This window comes from Schistocerca serialis, chromosome 2 (genome assembly GCF_023864345.2).
Source record: "Schistocerca serialis cubense isolate TAMUIC-IGC-003099 chromosome 2, iqSchSeri2.2, whole genome shotgun sequence".
NCBI classification, from domain to species: domain Eukaryota; kingdom Metazoa; phylum Arthropoda; class Insecta; order Orthoptera; family Acrididae; genus Schistocerca; species Schistocerca serialis.
In genome coordinates, this window is record NC_064639.1 from 474,157,522 (window position 1) to 474,175,551 (window position 18,030).

General features: G+C 42.3%; 1 protein-coding gene across 1 annotated transcript in view; it reads right to left on the reverse strand.

Annotated features, from left to right (window-relative positions):
- Positions 1–15,381, reverse strand: part of LOC126456092 (invertebrate-type lysozyme 3-like) — a 50,725-nt gene extending 35,344 nt beyond the window's left edge. The window contains exon 1 of the mRNA XM_050091848.1: positions 15,326–15,381. Coding sequence (XP_049947805.1) covers positions 15,326–15,381 — 56 coding nt within the window. The remainder of the gene's footprint in view (positions 1–15,325) is intronic.
- Between the last annotated feature and the right edge of the window lie 2,649 nt (positions 15,382–18,030).

Genomic DNA, 18,030 nt, shown 5'->3' on the forward strand with positions numbered 1-18,030 from the left:
CGACGGCGCTTCTCGGTTCATTTGTGAGTAAAAATATTCACTGCGACATTAATGATTACATTGTGGGGGATTCCATATGTATTCCCAAAGACGAAACCGAGAGAGGCAGCACAGAGGTCAGTCACTGGACTTGTACTCCGGAGGACAGCGGATGAGGTACCCGTTCGGCCCACGGTGACTTGGGTTTTCTGTGCTTGTATTAAATCGCTCAAAATTAATTCCGAGATGATTTGTTTGAAAGTGCTCTACTGCCCTCTTCTCCATACATTTCAATTCCGAGCTTTTGCTTCTTTTCTAGTGACCACGTCATCAACTGGGTGATAAACCCTAACATTCCTTCCTATCCTTCGAGATTTATCGCCATCATTATTGTTTGGAGCTGCTGAATGAAAGTATGACACTGCAGCCGCTTTTGAAAGAGGCCATGGGAGCGGACCAAGCTAGAGCTGGGCTATCATAGCTACAATTAGGAACTACCTGCTGATACAACAAGAACTGCTGCTACAGCACCAGGCAGTTACCACACTGCGAGCCATTCATTCCTCAGAAACGTATAAATAGCCGGTATGTTTAAGACAATATTTTTAGTAAATGGTACAAAGATTATATCACCAAATTAGCAATTTCTTCAACATGTTCTACCAAAACATGTAACACATGGGTACGATGCCAAATGCAGCATTAGTTTGATAGACATCACAGTTATTATTATATATGCATTCAGATACTTCCAGGAACCAACCGCTACCCTGCTGATATTCAAAATTCATTTTTTCAGCCAGCAGATCACAAAATGGTAGTGTTGCGTTACCTGATCAACTGAGCCCATCAGCTGTTACTTTCTACAAGTGTGAGTGAGAAAAAATGATATTATCAAGCAAATTATTCGTAGAAATGGGTAGCACGCAACCGTTGCAACTAAAATATAGCGAGGTGGCGCACTCGATATTCATGAACGGAAAGAGCAAATTTCAGATGTCTCTGCAGCCACACAGATTTAGCGTTTCCGCAGTTTTTCCCAATGGTTAAGGTGACACAAATACCCAAGAAAGCAAATAAGAGTAATACGTTGAATTACAGACCAGTATCACTCATGTCGATTTGCAGTAGAAGTTTGGAATGTATACTGTGCTCGAACAAAACGATTTATTGACAATTGGCCAACATCGATTCAGAAAATATAGTTCTTGTGAAACACAACTAGCTCTTTACTCTCACGAAGTAATGAGTGCTATGGACAGGGGACATCAAATTGATTCCATATTTTAGAGTTACAGAAGGTTTTTGACACAGTTCCTCACAAGCGACTTGTAGTTAAAGCGCGTTTCTATGGAGTATGGTCTCAGTTTTGTGACTGGATTTTTGATTCCCTGTCAGAAAGGTCACAGTTCATAGTAACTGACGGAAAGTCATCGACTGAAACATAAGTGAAGCCGGACACTGTCAGGAGGGCGGCGGCGGTCTTAGTGTGATTTAGTAGATAAAAAAAGTTATGAAAACTAAAAATCTTTAATGCCTAGATCGCAAATTTCCTATCACTATTAAAGTTCGATAACTAGTTTCGGTTGCTATCTGCAACCGTCTTCAGATCGTTCAAAATATGAAAAGGCGTTGAATAAGAGTTGGAACTGTCAGCAGTTCAGTTGTTGGAATCGTTGTATATACTGTCCACCGATAATACCTGTTATATTATTGCAAGTAATGAGTTTTTCATCCAACTTCTACTCATGCAACTGGACGATTTCCTATACGACCGTCAACCCGCAAGAGGTTGTGGTGTGTGCTCTGGTTTTATACTTTACGCACATCCTGTCTTAGATGTAATCATACGTGGTCTCGCTGTATGGTGGTACAACATGCAATGTGTGTGATTCGTGGTACTTACTGGAATTAAGAAAATCGTGGAAGGGAGGGTCCACCAATATAACCTTGTTACACAACCTGTTTATTTAACAATAGATAACCATAACTTTTTGTTTTTCTTACAAAATGCACAAATTTGCAAAATTTTTTTCATCTTAAACCTCAAGATAAATAAACTTTTGCAAAAGAAATCAAAACAGCAACCAATATGACAATGATTACAAGACGGACGATCCTGCAGACCGCCGTTATGAGGCCAAACAGCGGTGCTTACTACCGCGCTGGACATAGTCTCTATTATTAAATGCCCTTGCGCAACACATGAAAACTATATAAGCATCATCGACGACAATAGTGATTTAGTTACTCAAAACATATGACGTATACTTCTAATTTGAAAGCTGTATGTCGAAAGGTTCGGGGTTTGGATGCCCGCCTGTGCTTAAAGGTTAAACAGATTAGGAAACAATATGACTATGATAAGGCTTACTTCAAAGCAACCAACATCTTAATTTCAGTCGGCAAACAAGATGCGACTGGGTCCTAGCCCGTCCCTTTTGACAATCTTATTTTGACTAAAGCCCTGGTGTCGGTTGGCTGTTAACAGTTTCAAAGTTAAACTAATTGTTGGTTATTAAGAGCGCTCTGGAGGAACGTTTTAAAACATTACGTATGAGCACTTATTACAAGAGAACTCACTCGGCGGACCCACAAGATCCATCTAAAACACACCAATAATGACCCGGTGTTTGAAACACAGCAACGAACAGCATAGCACAGCAGGTTGTTCAGGTTATAACTAATGGTAGAGAAATTTAATTACAATCAAAGAACTAAATCGGTTAACATCTAAATCGAACCACAAGGTCCCTCTTTGTTTAACGGCAATTGTTCTGGTTCTATTTACGGCCAGGAGCTGATTCGTTAGAACATTAATGATCGGTTACAAACCAGAAAGGAAAGGCAATATAATAGTGGGACAAATTTTCAAACGACAACTAGTGTCTCAGTACAGTACTGCTGTCTATATTTACGACCAAAGAGTCGACCGAATAAAACTCTGATGATCAAGTACAATCCAGAAAATAATAAGGAGGGCAGGTAGACAACGACACCAATCACCACGAGCATTACAGAATGTTACTCCCCTTTACCAGCAAGCAGTTCCATAGACGCACGGTGCATCGCGGTGGTTACTGAGTGGTGCAGATGAAAGCCAGGTACAAGAGGGCAGCCAGGCCACGAGCGGTCGTCCGACGCAAACCAAGCGACGGGATGGCCGCCTGCTGCTTGTAGCTGACGATGACCCCGGTGAAGTACTCTGGTATCTTCGTTCTGCGCAGTTCCTCCTTGCGCAGCTCGTGGCTTCGGCCACTCGGACCTCGTGACCACCTCTTGTCGCGACGCTACCGCCAATCCCTAAACTGGCTGCCTCCTCTCGGGCCAGCGGACCCCGTATATACATCGGCAAGCAAAGACCTTCTAAGGACATAACTCACAGGTACCAACTCTTCCTCATAGATATTGGCAATGGGGCCGCAAGAGGAATAGTCGATACTAAACCTGAGCCTGTGGCGCCAGACAGAACAGTCTACTAACTCAATGACGCCACGGCTCAGTGTGGTTCTCATGAGCAATAAAAAGGGCAGGAATGATGTTTATGTTGATCTTTATTTCAGTTTTCTGTGCAGGTTCTGGAACTCCTGGAACCAAGGTGATGAAAAACATTTTTCGATGTGTGTATTACAGGACATATTGCAGAATGTAGATGGCGTGAGATACCCTGACATTCAGTGAGCAAGTGATATCCCTCCACAAGAAGAAGTAAAGCCAAACATAATGTTTATATATGACTGTTTTGCTGTGGAAAACCATGATTGGTAAAACAAGAAAACTGAATGATGACAGATACAGGCGGAACTTCCAAGACGGAGAGAGATGGGTGTGCATAGGCAAAACATTTGCTTGTACATGGACACGAAAATTCAAACTCTCGAATGTAAAGCTGAAGGGGTACACAAGTAACTACGGACGTATTGTCATACCCTATTGAAACTGAACAATTCACTGAATGATAGGGTTAATGCAATCGAAAAGAAAGTAACCAACTTAACTGAAGGGGAAATACTAAGAAGGGAACATTGTATGAATGAGTTAATGCAATTGAAAAGAAAGTAGGCGAATTAACTGAAGGGAAAATAGCTGTTATCGAGAAGGGGGAGCAGTATAAGACGAACAAAAGCGGATATATACAGCCTCACGCTGCGTAGAAGTCTGATTAGTATACAACGAGATGTCGGTCAAGCATAAAGTCATCGAGGCACGTAAGGCCGTTCGAGGGAGTTTGAGAACACGATACAGATCGGTGGTAGACAGTTTCACAAAACGTCTCTGGTCAACTGAACCTTTTGTTTCTAAGGCCCATAAAAACTCTAAATTATTCGCCCAAAGATCTAAAAATGTATCGCGAAATTCTGCAGCTGACTGATCTGCATAGGAATGGTAAAAGCCAAAGCAAATAAGAAATAAAAAAACTTATATTGAATGGTGAAAAAAGAGCAATGGTGATGGTATTGACATTCAGCATAAAAGAGTGAGCAATCGACTTCCGCAGTATATATATTATAACGACTCCAATGATCTAACAGATCGGTTGCGACTATTCCTGGCATCAGCTGCTGCTGGTAAAGTAGCTCATTCGAATGAAGTTACTTCACTAATTTCTAAGCTTAATGAAAGAGGTGTCATTGAAAAAGTACAGAGAATGTAGTTCGAGAACTGCACCAACCAGCATGTAAAACATACCCTTGTAGATATGTTATGATTAAAAGTTTGGATGACCTGTGGCAGGTGTATCTTGTCAACATGAGGGAATATTCACATGTGAATAATGGCTTCAAATATATTTTAAAGATGAAAGCGAAAACAGGGCAGGATGTTACGCATGTCTTCGAGCGATTGTAGCAGACGGGGATGAATGAAAGCCCAGACAACCTTCCAACAGGTCGTGGCAGCGAGTGTTACAACAGATATTTCAAGTCCGTGATGGAGTAGTGTGGAGTACATCACTACTCGACGTTGATCCACCTGAAGGGCAGTGTTGTGGAACGTCTGAACAGAACAGCGAAGGCCCAAATGTGGCTGTGTTTCAATCTTCGTGGCTCACACAAATGGACCAGTATACCCCCGTAAATAATTTGACAGCATAATCGAACCAAACATCGCACAATAAAAATGGGACTGATCGATGTTCATGATAATAGTCTTCTAGATACAGTATATAATCTATCTAAATGCTAGATCCAAGCAAATAACAGTTTAATGTAGGCGATTTAACACATATTTAAAAACAAAAAACAAAAGACAGCATTCGAGAAGCCATACACTCCAAAAAGGTCAACCGAGATATTTTGTTTCAAAAGTGCAGAAAATAAATCCTAGAACCTACCTCTTAAAGGACAGCAGTGTTAGCGAAATTGCAGAGTGCTTTTACACGGAAGAGTTGCAGAAGAGTTCGGAACCAGACGCGTATCTCTTAGAGAGGGCCAAACGACACCGAGCGAATAAGCGTTAGTTAAATGGCTTGGATTTCCTGCATCACAAAACAGCTGGACTGACGCTGGTGATTTGCTACATAATAGGGTGCACAGACCACATCCACTGCAGAAGCATAATACGCGTTATAGGAGACGCATTATAGCAGGAGGCGGTTTTATCGACAAACTACCGGTCGAATTACACATTGTTGGATATAACTACTGTGGATCTGAAAAAAAACTTCGTGAAAGGCAGACAGTGACAAGTGGATAAATCTGCTCGACGAAGCGTGTTTGGAACACGACATCGCATATGCAGCAAATAAAGATCGTCTCACACAGCAAATCGAATTTTAGCTGTTAAAACTAAGGCAATACGTGCGATAAGGGATATTGGTATAGGTCAACGCATTGCAGCATTTGCAGTTGAAAAAACTGTGCATGGTAAAGCTAAGTTGTGCTTGGGCGTGACAAAGTTCAGCCAAGTTGCGCGCACTCTATGTTGGGCGCTAAAGAAGAAGAAGAAAACCAAAGGGTGCTTGAAGAACTGCATCCTGACAGCGATGTATGCATGTAAAAGCACCCTGAAACTGAAAGGAGCGAGAAAAAGAAGATCCATTAAATCACCCAAGGCTCTACCAATACCTAAGACATCAGGTGGAATTATTCCCTTCCTCATTCCTGCCCTAGCTTGCGCATAATGCAGTAAATATCATATGAATTTAATGGGATATTGATTTATCGTACACGAAATGTTGGCACAGCATCAACCCTTAAAACATATATCTCACATCACCTTCGAATTTGAATGGTTTAGAAAATGCCTGTGGACAGAACAGGAGAAGAGTAGGGATACTTTGAGGACACGTAGCAAATTATTATGAACGCTAAACAGGAACTTATTCTGGTGCAGACTGCAATGGATAGTAACTCAGACATTCAAGCAGCTCACAAGGAGAATCAGATCATCATCAATAGAATTATATGGAGCGTTTGAAGCTTTTAAAAGTTCTGAATACCGGTACAAATCTGCCATTAACTTCCCTCTCAAGGGAGGTCGTTCACTGTCTAGTGCTACTGAAAGCGAGCAGACATACGTGGGCTATAGAAACCTGCGTGCCACTGGAGCCGCCGACATTCATCGAACGTGCTTTTCAGACAAATACACGCATAAAAAAGTTATGTATCAACTCGTTTCCGAGAGTTCCGGAACCTGTACAAAAAATTGGAATAGAGATAAACATCATTTCCGCCCTTTTTATTGCTCATTAAAACCATAGATTGTATGTTGTACCACCATACAGCGAGACCAACAGAGGTGGTGGTCCAAATTGCTGTTCACACAGGTACCTCTAATAACCAGTAGCACGCCCTCCTGCATTATTGCGTGCCTGTATTCGACGTGGCAACGGCGTAGATCTCTCAAAGTGGTTGGTGGGTCACGTCGTCCATAAACAGCCCTTTTCCATCTATCCCAGGCATTTTCGATAGGGTTCATGTCTGGAGAACATGCTGGCCACTCTATTCCACCGATGTCGTTATCCTGAAGAAAGTCATCCACAAGATGTGCACGATGGAGGCGTGAATTGTCGTCCATGAGGGCGAGTGCCTTGTCAATATGCAGCGGATATGGGTGCATTATCGGTCGGAGGATGGCATTCACGTATCGTACAGCCGTTACGGCGCCTTCCATGACCACCAGCGGCGTACGTCGGCCCCACATAATGCCACCCCAAAACAGCAGCGAACCTCCACCTTACTGCACTCGCTGGACAGTGTGTCTAAGGCGTTCAGCCTGACCAATTTGCCTCCAAAAACGTTTCCAACAATTTTCTGGTTGAAGGTATGTGCGACTCTCATCGGTGAAGAGAACGTGATGCCAATCCTGAGCGGTCTATTCGGCATGTTGTTGGGCCCATCTGTACCGCGTTGCATGGTGTCGTGGTTGCAAAGTAGGACCTCGCCATGGGCGTCGGGAGCGAATTTATGCAGCATGCAGCCTATTGCGCCAAGTTTGAGTCGTAACACGACGTCCTGTGGCTGCACGAAAAGTATTATTCAACATGGTGGCGTTGCTGTCAGGGTTCCTCCGGGCCATAATCCGTGGGTATCGGTCATCCACTACAGTAGTAGCACTTGGGCGGCTTGAGCGAGGCATGTCATCGACATTTCCTGTAGCACTGCATCTCCTCCATGTCCGAACAACATTGCTTTGGTTCACTCCGAGACGCCTGGGCACTTCCCATGTTGAGAGCCCTTCCTGGCTCTAAGTAACAATGCGGATGTAACTAACCGCGGTATTGACCGTCTAGGCATGCTTGAACTACAGACAACATGAGCCATGTACCTCCTTCCTGGTGGAATGACTGGAACTGATCGATTGTCAGACACCCTCCGTCTAATAGGCACTGTTCATGCATGGTTGTTTACATCTTTGGGTAGGTTTAGTGACATCTCTGAACAATCAAAGGGACTGTGTCTGTGATACAGTATCCACAGTCAACGTCTGGGACCGTGGTGATACAAAACTTTTTTTGATGTGTGTAGAATGAGGAATTTAGCAAATGATTCCTCTGTATTTGACAACTGTAATTTAACTTATGCCAGAGTCTACTTGAATTCAGAATTCTATCAATATAACAATTTATTGCTACAGTCGGGCCAGAATGTATACAGTCTGGTATTTGACATGTATGCATGGTCCTGTGCTTCTTACTACAAAGATGTTGAAGAGGAAGGATGCCTATTCAGTCCACGGAAATTCAAAAGCCTTGCACCAGTCATTGTAATAGACTGTTCTAAGCAGAATGAGATAAAAAACAAGGGTCAATAGATGTATGAATCGAATTTGAATCCTCATCAGATTTCCCAGAACACGCTGAAGCGTGTACCCTAGTTCTACATGACTGAGTGATTAACTATTGCCCACTTACTGGTATTGTGGAGGTTGTCGTATAAATAACCAAGTGCCGTATCATACCCAGAGCATTTCACAATGGCAGCTTGGAGTGTAGACAACGTTGCTGACAGTCAAGGTTTCTACGCTGGTGAGTGCAGACAATTCATAATTACTGATGTTGCATTCATAGCATACACAGAAGATGCTATTTTCTTAATTTCTACATTACGTTGCAGTACTGATTACAGCTATTGCAGAGTTACAGTTTCCCTTACATTAATTCTATTACTATTACTAGTGAAATTCTATCCAAACAGAAGACTTAATCTATATCGTGACAAATAAATAAAAACACCTACAGCCGTCCTTATGATTTTATTTTATTTCGTCGCTACCAGTTTCAACGTTTCAGTGTGTCATCTTCAGGCTGTTTTGATGTGATACAGATTGGTATGAACCCCATGCATAACACATCAGTTGACAGCTTTACTGGATACGCAGATAATGTGTCAGCACTCCTACCATCAACTGCCAACTGTTTCGAGAACCACTCAGTTAAATAAAATAAAATCATAAGGACGGCTGTAGGTGTTTTTATTTATTTGTCACGATAGCCAACGGCCGTCGTCCCAGAGAGCTCCTGCTAAAAGGATGGACATACAAAAACTTAATTTATAACTCGACCTGGGTGGTTCCAAACATTTTCTATCTCACTTCGAGGACATCATTTAATAATACAATGAAGTGGGTGGCTCTAAAATATTCATCCGAAACAGCTGCATTATAATGAACTGGGCGGAACTCACAGTTAAAATTAGTATGACTTCTCCACTGACAAATTTTTAATTTTTTTGATGATTTTTCTACAATTTTAAACTTTGTTATCTATACTTTGCACATTTATAATTTTTTCTAATTCTTATAATTTTTTAAACTATTTACAGTTGATTGTGCTTATATATTCTTGCATACATAGTATGCTACTTACTAAAAAATTAACTGAATGTAGTTATATGTTTACACACAGGCGTCCACACTCAAACACACTCACATGCATACAGACAGACACATAAGAAGTCACACATGCAGGTACACCATACATCACACACATACAATATTTACACTATGATAAAAGAACTGTACTATTCGGCACAAGCTCTCACTCAGCCAATCAATCCCTCTCTCTCATTCACACCATTCGAGTCCCCCACACCTTTTTGCTCTTCAAGTAAATTGAGTTCTGGAGGGTTTTCATCTCGTCATCACAAATGGCTCTTTTATCGTCATGAGGTGACAATCTGACTTAAAACTACAGCATATGTACATCTCGTGACATCGTGATCGACTACTAATTTGCTGTATCTTATGTGGAGGATGTAATGGAGTAATGCGAAGATCACCAATATAGAGGCACTGCAAATAGTCTTCGACCCTGAGGATATATGATGCCGCATGTCACACAGCCTTACCTCGCCTCTGGGTGGTCCCATCTATTTACATACATTTCGGGTCTCAGACCTACAAACTCCACAATCGGCAGTCCATTTGCCTAGTCCTTCATTAAGCCAATAACCTTCTTGTTCTGAGGAGCAGTACCATAAGGATTATCAACTGCATATACAGATGTGTTGAATTCATTGCTGTGACACCTCATTACTTCATATGGATTTATTTTCTTCACCCAATACATGAAGAAATCTGTATCCATTGGAGATGTCCAGTATCTTATATGTTTCATAAACTCTACTGAAACCTTCGACATCTCCACAGCAACAAAGTTCTTATTGAAAGTAGTGACCTGCTTAAAATTTCGTCTGGTGATGCCCTTTCTTATGGCACAATGCCCATCCCATTCAGTTCTAATCAAAATATCACGTGCATTTCTTACATTCTGCGTGGTATTACTGGAAGTAAAATTTTCACTAATTTATAAAACTGTTTTTCGAAATCATTAGTCACGCCTGCCCTTTTTTCGGTATTTAAATCAATACAGTCCTTCAACCAGGGATCTGATTGAAGGAGATAGCCTGAGTGATTCTACCTAGCTCCATCCCTAAGCTGAGGCACTGTTGGAGCTTATGATAATAAATTATATACCTCTGCTTCTCTCCAACAGTGGTCATCAGTTTAGGGATAGTGCTTCCTCATGGAAATTGTTGCTCTGGACACAGCAGCAAGTCCCTTGTTATTTAATGCAGACTAACAGGGTATATGAGGTGTGCCTCCACCGCATATCCTACATCATAATCAGCCACCAGACCCATTATTTATCACGTAATCCCTCTAATTCGTTTTTTGGGCACCCATTGAAACCCACCATCTGGCAGTGACTGCATCATGGCATAACCTTATAAATTATTCACATCCAAATATAGACTATAACTTGAATTGAGGGTTGTATTGAACCTCCCATCCATACATGGGTTATTGCCTTGGAGTGTCTAAGGACACACATTGGCAAAGTTCTCCAGAAATCCTGTGCTCAAAGAAAAGAGGCGTACCAGCATCAGTCAAATATTCGATGCTGTGCCTCGTTTTCTTCCGCCTTGCATCCCAGGACAACCCAGGTGCCATGTAAGCATTGGCGTCCATGTATAGTCTTGCATATTCATCCAATCTGGGAATGTTGAATTCCCACCAGACATTCGTGGCATGCTCATAGTCTGCACTAGTTACTGCATCGCCTGTGAGTATACTGGTAAATGGAGATATGTTGCGTAGCCTGGTTGGTTTGTGGGATTAAAGGGACCACACTGCTACGGTCATAGGTCCCTGGGTAGCCTGGTTTTGTAAAGTTTCGCCTTATTATCGAGATACTCAAAAGGGAAAACTCCTTTCCTAATCACAAGTTGAAACTTCTCATCAGAGTAGCCAGATAGAGTGATGTGCATATCACCCAGAGGTAGAGTGTCAAGAAGTTTCTGGAGTGAAGTCTCCATGAAATGTGCAGAGTCAAGGAAGTGGAGCATAATTTTTGGGATTATTCATTCTCAGGCAGCCCACCGACCTGACCTTTCTTCATACCCAAATTAGCCAACTGCTCAGCTAGAAAGTGAGCATCATACCCACTTCAACTGTGAAAGAAGACACAATGTGTTGTGGTAATTGGTACTTCAAATAGCATGCATTGTGAGAGGCACCGCAGAACTTCCCCATTAGATGACAGTGAACTCTATGGGTAGTTTCAGCTTTCCTATGTAATGGCATCCCACAAATATGACAGTTAACTTTCTTAGTCTTCTCCAGTTTGGTCATGGGGATGCTGATACTGTAAAGCCAATCAAGATCCCATGAAATTTGTTCAAGCTCAGTGAGCAACCAAACTGCACGATTACCACTGACATAAGATTAACAACACTTAAGACTTGAATCATGTGAGCATACAAGTTGTACACTGCAGCATATGGTACATGTTTTTGTGACAGTGATATGTGTGGCTACGGGGTTCCCTTCACAGTGGGTCACAGGGGCAAGGTGACATTCAAAATTAACGTATTCAACAAACAGACATCGTTCCTGATGGTGTGAATTCTTGAATTTAATGAATTTTTTTTCTTCTGTAGGCATAACAAAACATAATGGTCCTTTGGACTGACAGTCCATCAGATGCCTTTCTAAATACTCAGAAGAGGGTATTTAGACACCTGAGGCAAATGTGTTTTTACACTTGTGTCTTTTACACTAGTTTTTATTGAGTTGGGAGTTAAGGAGGTTGGACATGTCTTTGATTCAAACATAAAGCTGATTATCACTTTCAGAGAAGAGCATCATATTTACATGAAGATCATGCACACCTGCACATTTCGAAAAATGTAGTGGTCCAATTACAGTATGCTTGTCCTGCTTCAGTTGCTGATTACCATCATCATCTTCTTCTTCTTCTTCATCATCATCTGCCTTGCTTTTCTGCTCCTTCAGGCCATAACCTGGAACTGGTATTCTGGGATTTTGTGCCTCAAATTACGGGGAACTCAATACCAGTCATAGTTATAACATCCATGAATATTAAGGCCTATTCCATATGGAGATGTGTGCTCTAGATTCTATTTGACTTTTCTTTTGCAAGCCAGGGTTGACTATTCAAAACAAGTCTAACCCTTTTCATTTTGGACACTGACACATGCCTTCTTATCAGCTATATCGTTATGGCGTTTGATATTACTAGACCCTCATTTTAACGGATCATAAATATGAATGTAGGTGCCGACATGTTCTATTCGGCTGAGTGCTTTAACGGAGTCTCTTATTTCCATCTAGGAAAACTTGGCCAGTATAGAACCCAGGGTGGATTCACAATACCACTCGCCAATTAATGTGCTCTGGGATATTATACCATTATCACCACAGAGGTAGTGCAGCGTTTTCTCGTCAGTAGCACCATGCTTTTTGGGAGGGTACTGTGTTACATTTAATGGAATTAAATCTCAGGTCATCAAGGGCTTTGAGGAGTTCTGTCTCCAGCACTGTGAAGCATGCTTCTAGAAACCTGAATGGGTCGCGATATCCTCTGGCCAGGTTCTCAATTTTAGTAAAAGTGATACAACCCACAAAGGCCCTAGCAGTCACTGAGTATTCTCGAGGGGTCATGACGCTGCTAATCTGATGTTGTTCAGTATTAGAAGGGGAGAGAGCTCTACCGCTAGCCACAGGTTCATTATCATTAATACTGTGTATAAAACAATGTCTAGGGGATGCTGACAACTGAGTACACCCGGTGCAAAATGGCATTGGAGAGGAGGCACCTGCTGGGATGAGGGGTATGCGCCAAGGCGCACATACCTTTGGTTGTTGCCGAGAGTGAGCAGTTGGGGCCGGAGTAGGAAGATGTGGCAGTAATGAGGTCGTATGGGAGCACCCAGGTTCCAGTGACAGTGTCCAGCAAAACTGCTGATGCATGCTGGAACCTTCACCACCGCCAGCCTTGGGTGGGGGTGGGGGTGGGGGGGAATCCGTTGCTGTACTTCTTAGTCCAACTGAACTGTCCACAGATGCTAGAAATGTGCAAGGGTGAGGGGCCTGGCGCTGCAGTGACTGCAGTTGATTTGGCTGCCTCTCACAAAGCCATAAGTGGTTCTTTGTGCAGTGGTGCATGCCACGCAGGCACTTCTTTCGTTTCTGCCCTCACAACTACTGCTCTGGACACGGATGCCACAGCTAGCTGTTGTGTTGCTAATGGTGAATGTGATGCCTCTGTAACACACAATTAACGGAAAAAAATTAAATACAGTACTCAAAATGTTTTGAAATATATATCCTGTAACCAAATAACAGCATTTCAGAATAATAATAATTATATACTGTAACGATGACAGTTGTATTATAATCACCTTTTACACTCTGTACCAAAGGATTGAGCAGCTCAGTTGGGCTTTCTTGTATTTATCCCTCTCAATCCTGTATTTCCTTCTCCTCAATCAAAAAAGCAAGATGGAGCTGCCTTCCAGCTTTTTCAGCAACCGCCATCCCAAGCACCCATTCTGGTATTTCAACCTCGCCAGAACTGTCATGGAGACATCAGTCCATCTCACAGAAGTCGTCTCCAATAAGGTATTGATTATAAGGAATAACAAAAAAAAGTACTGAAATTGCCTACAACAAGATTTTCATTATGCATAACTACCAAAAAATGGTTCGTGCCAGATGGAACTGATGACTGTTGGTCATCATTCTCGACGTACACCCCTGTTAGATTGTCCTCTTGCTTCATAGCAGTATCCAAAACAATGAAGAATATGCTTCTCACGAAACTGTATACAACGAAAAATGTTATCTAACAGCAATATATTAGAAATGTACCTACGTTCTTGCCGCCGATGCCTTTCTGCTTCCAGCAGCTGCTCGAGTTCAGTCAGCTGCCACTCTAATGCTGCAACAGTGGGATCTAAACTTTTATAAGCACTTTTTACAATTTGAATACATAAAAAGCTATTTTATGAACACATAAATTATCACACACACAGAATTTGGAGATGTACTTACGTGATGGTGCATAACCTCTTCTGCTTGCTGCTGCTGTAGGCTTTCAGCATTTAGCTGCCACTCTAAAGCTAGAACAGCAGTAGAAATTTTATATGCATTTGTTATGATTTGAATACTTTAAGAGATGTTTTCTGAACATGTAAACTATGACATAATTTGGAAATGTATTTACACGGCTGCTTCTCAGCTTCCACCTGATGCTCTAGGTCAGCCAGCATTTCAAGAATGAATGCTGTAACAGCAAGAAAGAGAACTTTTATAACCACTTGTTACGAAAATGTATCACAATATCGAAAGATCTGAATACTTCGTTATAAAATTGTGTAACTGTCGCAATTTGAACTCATACATTTTTTTTAAAACACTTACATGGTAATTTGTCCAAGTTTTGACGTTTTACCACTGCCGTTGGCACTGCTACTAGGTGATCGTTTCATCTTAAAATGAGCACACGAACCTAACTAGGCGCTGCCAAAGACAGACTGTTGATGGTTGTGGGGTAGGGGTGGGGTGGGGGGGGAGGTGGGCTATATACTTCAGGCTCCTGCCTCAATTTTGCAGAGGACCAATGGTAATTCAGTGTGCCTTGGCAGCACAAATTAGAACATGACTGCTTTTGGTTGAATGGGATTGGAACAGGCTTGGTGCAAATGGCAGAGAGGGGGCACAGAGATAGAGCAAACTTTCGAAAGGATCCTTTGTTTGCTGGAAACTGACTATATGTGCTGAAAAATAGGACGCAGGTGCTGTCTTTCGAAAAATACCCTTTGTTCATTCAGGGGCAAACAGACAGCCTGGCACTTCCTTCGTTCCTTCTGCAGGTGGCTGGAAGCGTCATCCTCTGTTTGTGCAAAGTTTTTTTGTTCGAAATCAAGCTTTGGTGTCAGCTGCATCCCTTGAAATACATGTTGTTCTCTGATGCACAGCTGTGGGAGGAAGACGCTAACTTTCGAAAACAAATCTACTGTTCTTCCTAGAGGATGTGGCAGACACCCACTGCCACGCGCGTCGGGAATGGTGGCTCACATTACAAACTTCTACCGCTTACCTCTGATCGCTGGCTGCGTGCGGGGCAGCTGTGCCTACCTGCAGGGCGCGTGGCATGGCGCTGAGTGGCAGCAGGATGCTGGGAAGTGACCCAGTGGGGGTGGGTGGGCGGGGCTGAGTTGAAGCTGGGTGGGGGAGACAGCCCAGTGCATGTGGCTGGGCCCTCAACTTTGCACGAGACCCAGTGCGCAGTGTGCAACCCAGTGTGGGGCTGGTTCCGTGGTTGCGCTGATGGCCGCCAGATGCCGCGCCAAATACCCTTCGATGGCTTGCCGGATGCAGGGCGCTGCGACTATGTGTGGGGCAGGCAGCACGGCACTCAGCAGCACCAGGAGGAGGGAAGGCGGCCAAGTGTGTGGAGCGAGCGGACTGAGTTGAAGCGAGGGGTATGCAACCCGGTGCATGTAGGATGGACCCACAACACTGCCTGGGTTGGGTCGCACGAGTCTGCTGATGGCCGCCAGATACCGCGCCAAGCGGCGCGCGTGGTGCAGAATGCAAGGTTGCCCTAGCACCCGGCAGCACACCATGGAGCGTCTTAATGGTAGTGCCACCGCATTTTAATATGTGAGCGGAAGTTAAACGAGGGTATCCCTGTCCTACAAAATGCAAATTATCTCCTCTGCAGTGCATAATTTCCTGATTTCCTGTACTTGGAATTTTTTCGATTTCTACCACCTAGCCCCGTTTTACAAACAATTTCCACCAACAATTTTCGTTTAATAAAGTCTCCATCCACAATTTTCATTAATATAGCCATGCGGGATAGCTGTGCAGTCTGCAGCATCTTGTCACAGTCCGCACCATCTTGTCATGGTCTGCGCAAAGGATGTAAACTCAACTAAGCACTTCGGAATCACCATTACAAAGGACTTAAATTGGAAAGATCACATAGACAGTGTTATGGGGAAAGCAAACCAATGACTGATTTGTTGACAAACACATAGAAAATGTAACTTGTCTGGTAAAGAGACTACTTACACTATGCCTTTCTGCCCTCTTCTGGAGTACTGCTGTGTCGTGAGGGATCCGTATAGATAGGATTGACAAAGGACATCGCAAACATTCAAAGAAGGACAGCCCGTTTAGTATTATCGCGAAATTAGGGAGAAAGTGCCACAGATATGATACACGAACTGGGGTGGTGCTTTTCGCCGCAGCAGGGACTTCTCATGAAATTTCAACTACCAGCATTCTTCTCAGAGCGTAAAAATATTTTGTTGGATTCCACCTACACAGGGAGAAATGATCGTCATAATAAAATAAGAGAAATCAGAGCTCCTATGGAAAGGCTTAAGTGTTGGTTTTTCCCGCGTGCTGTTCGAGAGTGGAATGGAAGAGAAGTAGCTTAAAGGTGGTTTGATGAGCCCTCTGCCAGGAACTTAATTGTGACTTACAGAGTAATCATGTAGATTTAGATGAGGATGAAGGTTAATGCCTGGCTGGTACCTTTGGAAACGACACGGCCTTCTCCAGGTCCGCTTAATCCGACGTGTCCATTCCAATGGCGAAGTCATCGACAGGACGTAGACCTTAAACTTGTTGCATTCTACACAAAATGTTACGTACAAAGTATCCGAATCATTTCAACCATTCTGAACTGTTTATTATTCACGTCTCTACGAGACTACAATCCCGACAAATATCTGCAGAAAGGACTGCTTTACACTTAAGTTTGCATTCAGTGTTTCAGAAATGTTTTTCTCGTACTTGATAGTGGTCGTTTTAGATTTCCTCTGTGTCGACCATCGTGAGTTACTTTGGTGGCCAAGTAGCAAAACTTCTGCTGCTCTTAACGTGCCATTCCATAACCCTATTCCCTGAGCATTACCTCATTTAATTCAACAATAAAGTGGCTTAATTATCATCAACTAGATAATTGTACAAATTCACTTCGGTACAATTAGTTAATGCACATCTGCTATTGTTATATAAGTGCGGCTCTACGTCTTCTGTTAGTTTTCGCAACGTTTAGTTCCACATGTGATGAAATTTAAATGTATTTCTTTGTTAAAAATCAATAACACAAATAGTTTTGTATATTATTTATCTTTGCTCATTACACTTTGGCTTAAGTAGAACGTAATCTTCGCTCAGGAGTATTGCGATAGTGGATTTCTACAGCGGCCTCATGGTGTTTCTGCAAAAACAAATTTATACTAGTATTCGTCTACTGTATTGTCTATCATCAGTGACAATTTTTTTTTGTTCACAAATTGTAATGTCAGAGCGATCTGTTGGAACACCACGATGTCACCAAGACGAACATCAACTCAGATGATTTAGACCAAATGTACTTGATACTGAGGTAAAAATATTATAGAATAACTTAAAGCAACGTAACTGACAGAGGTCCTCTCTTTCCATTAGTTTTATCACAAGTTATGTCTAAACGTTTTAAAGAATTTGGTAGTATAATTTTGTATAATTTTTTTGTGATTAGCTATAAGTTCTGTACAAAATAAGCACCAACATAGACATTATTTACTCTTTGGTTGACGAATAAAAACGAAACATTTCACAACAGATGTCTTTTGCTGTTGGGAAAAGGTATTAAAAGCTTAAATAATATTGTCTGCTATCATCTTAAGAATATGGCGAGCAGTCTGATTAACAACTCACCGTTACTGCTATGTATTCAGACAATAATCAGGTAAATGTACATTTTTACATACTCAATAAGACATTCTTCGGAATATTTTTTGT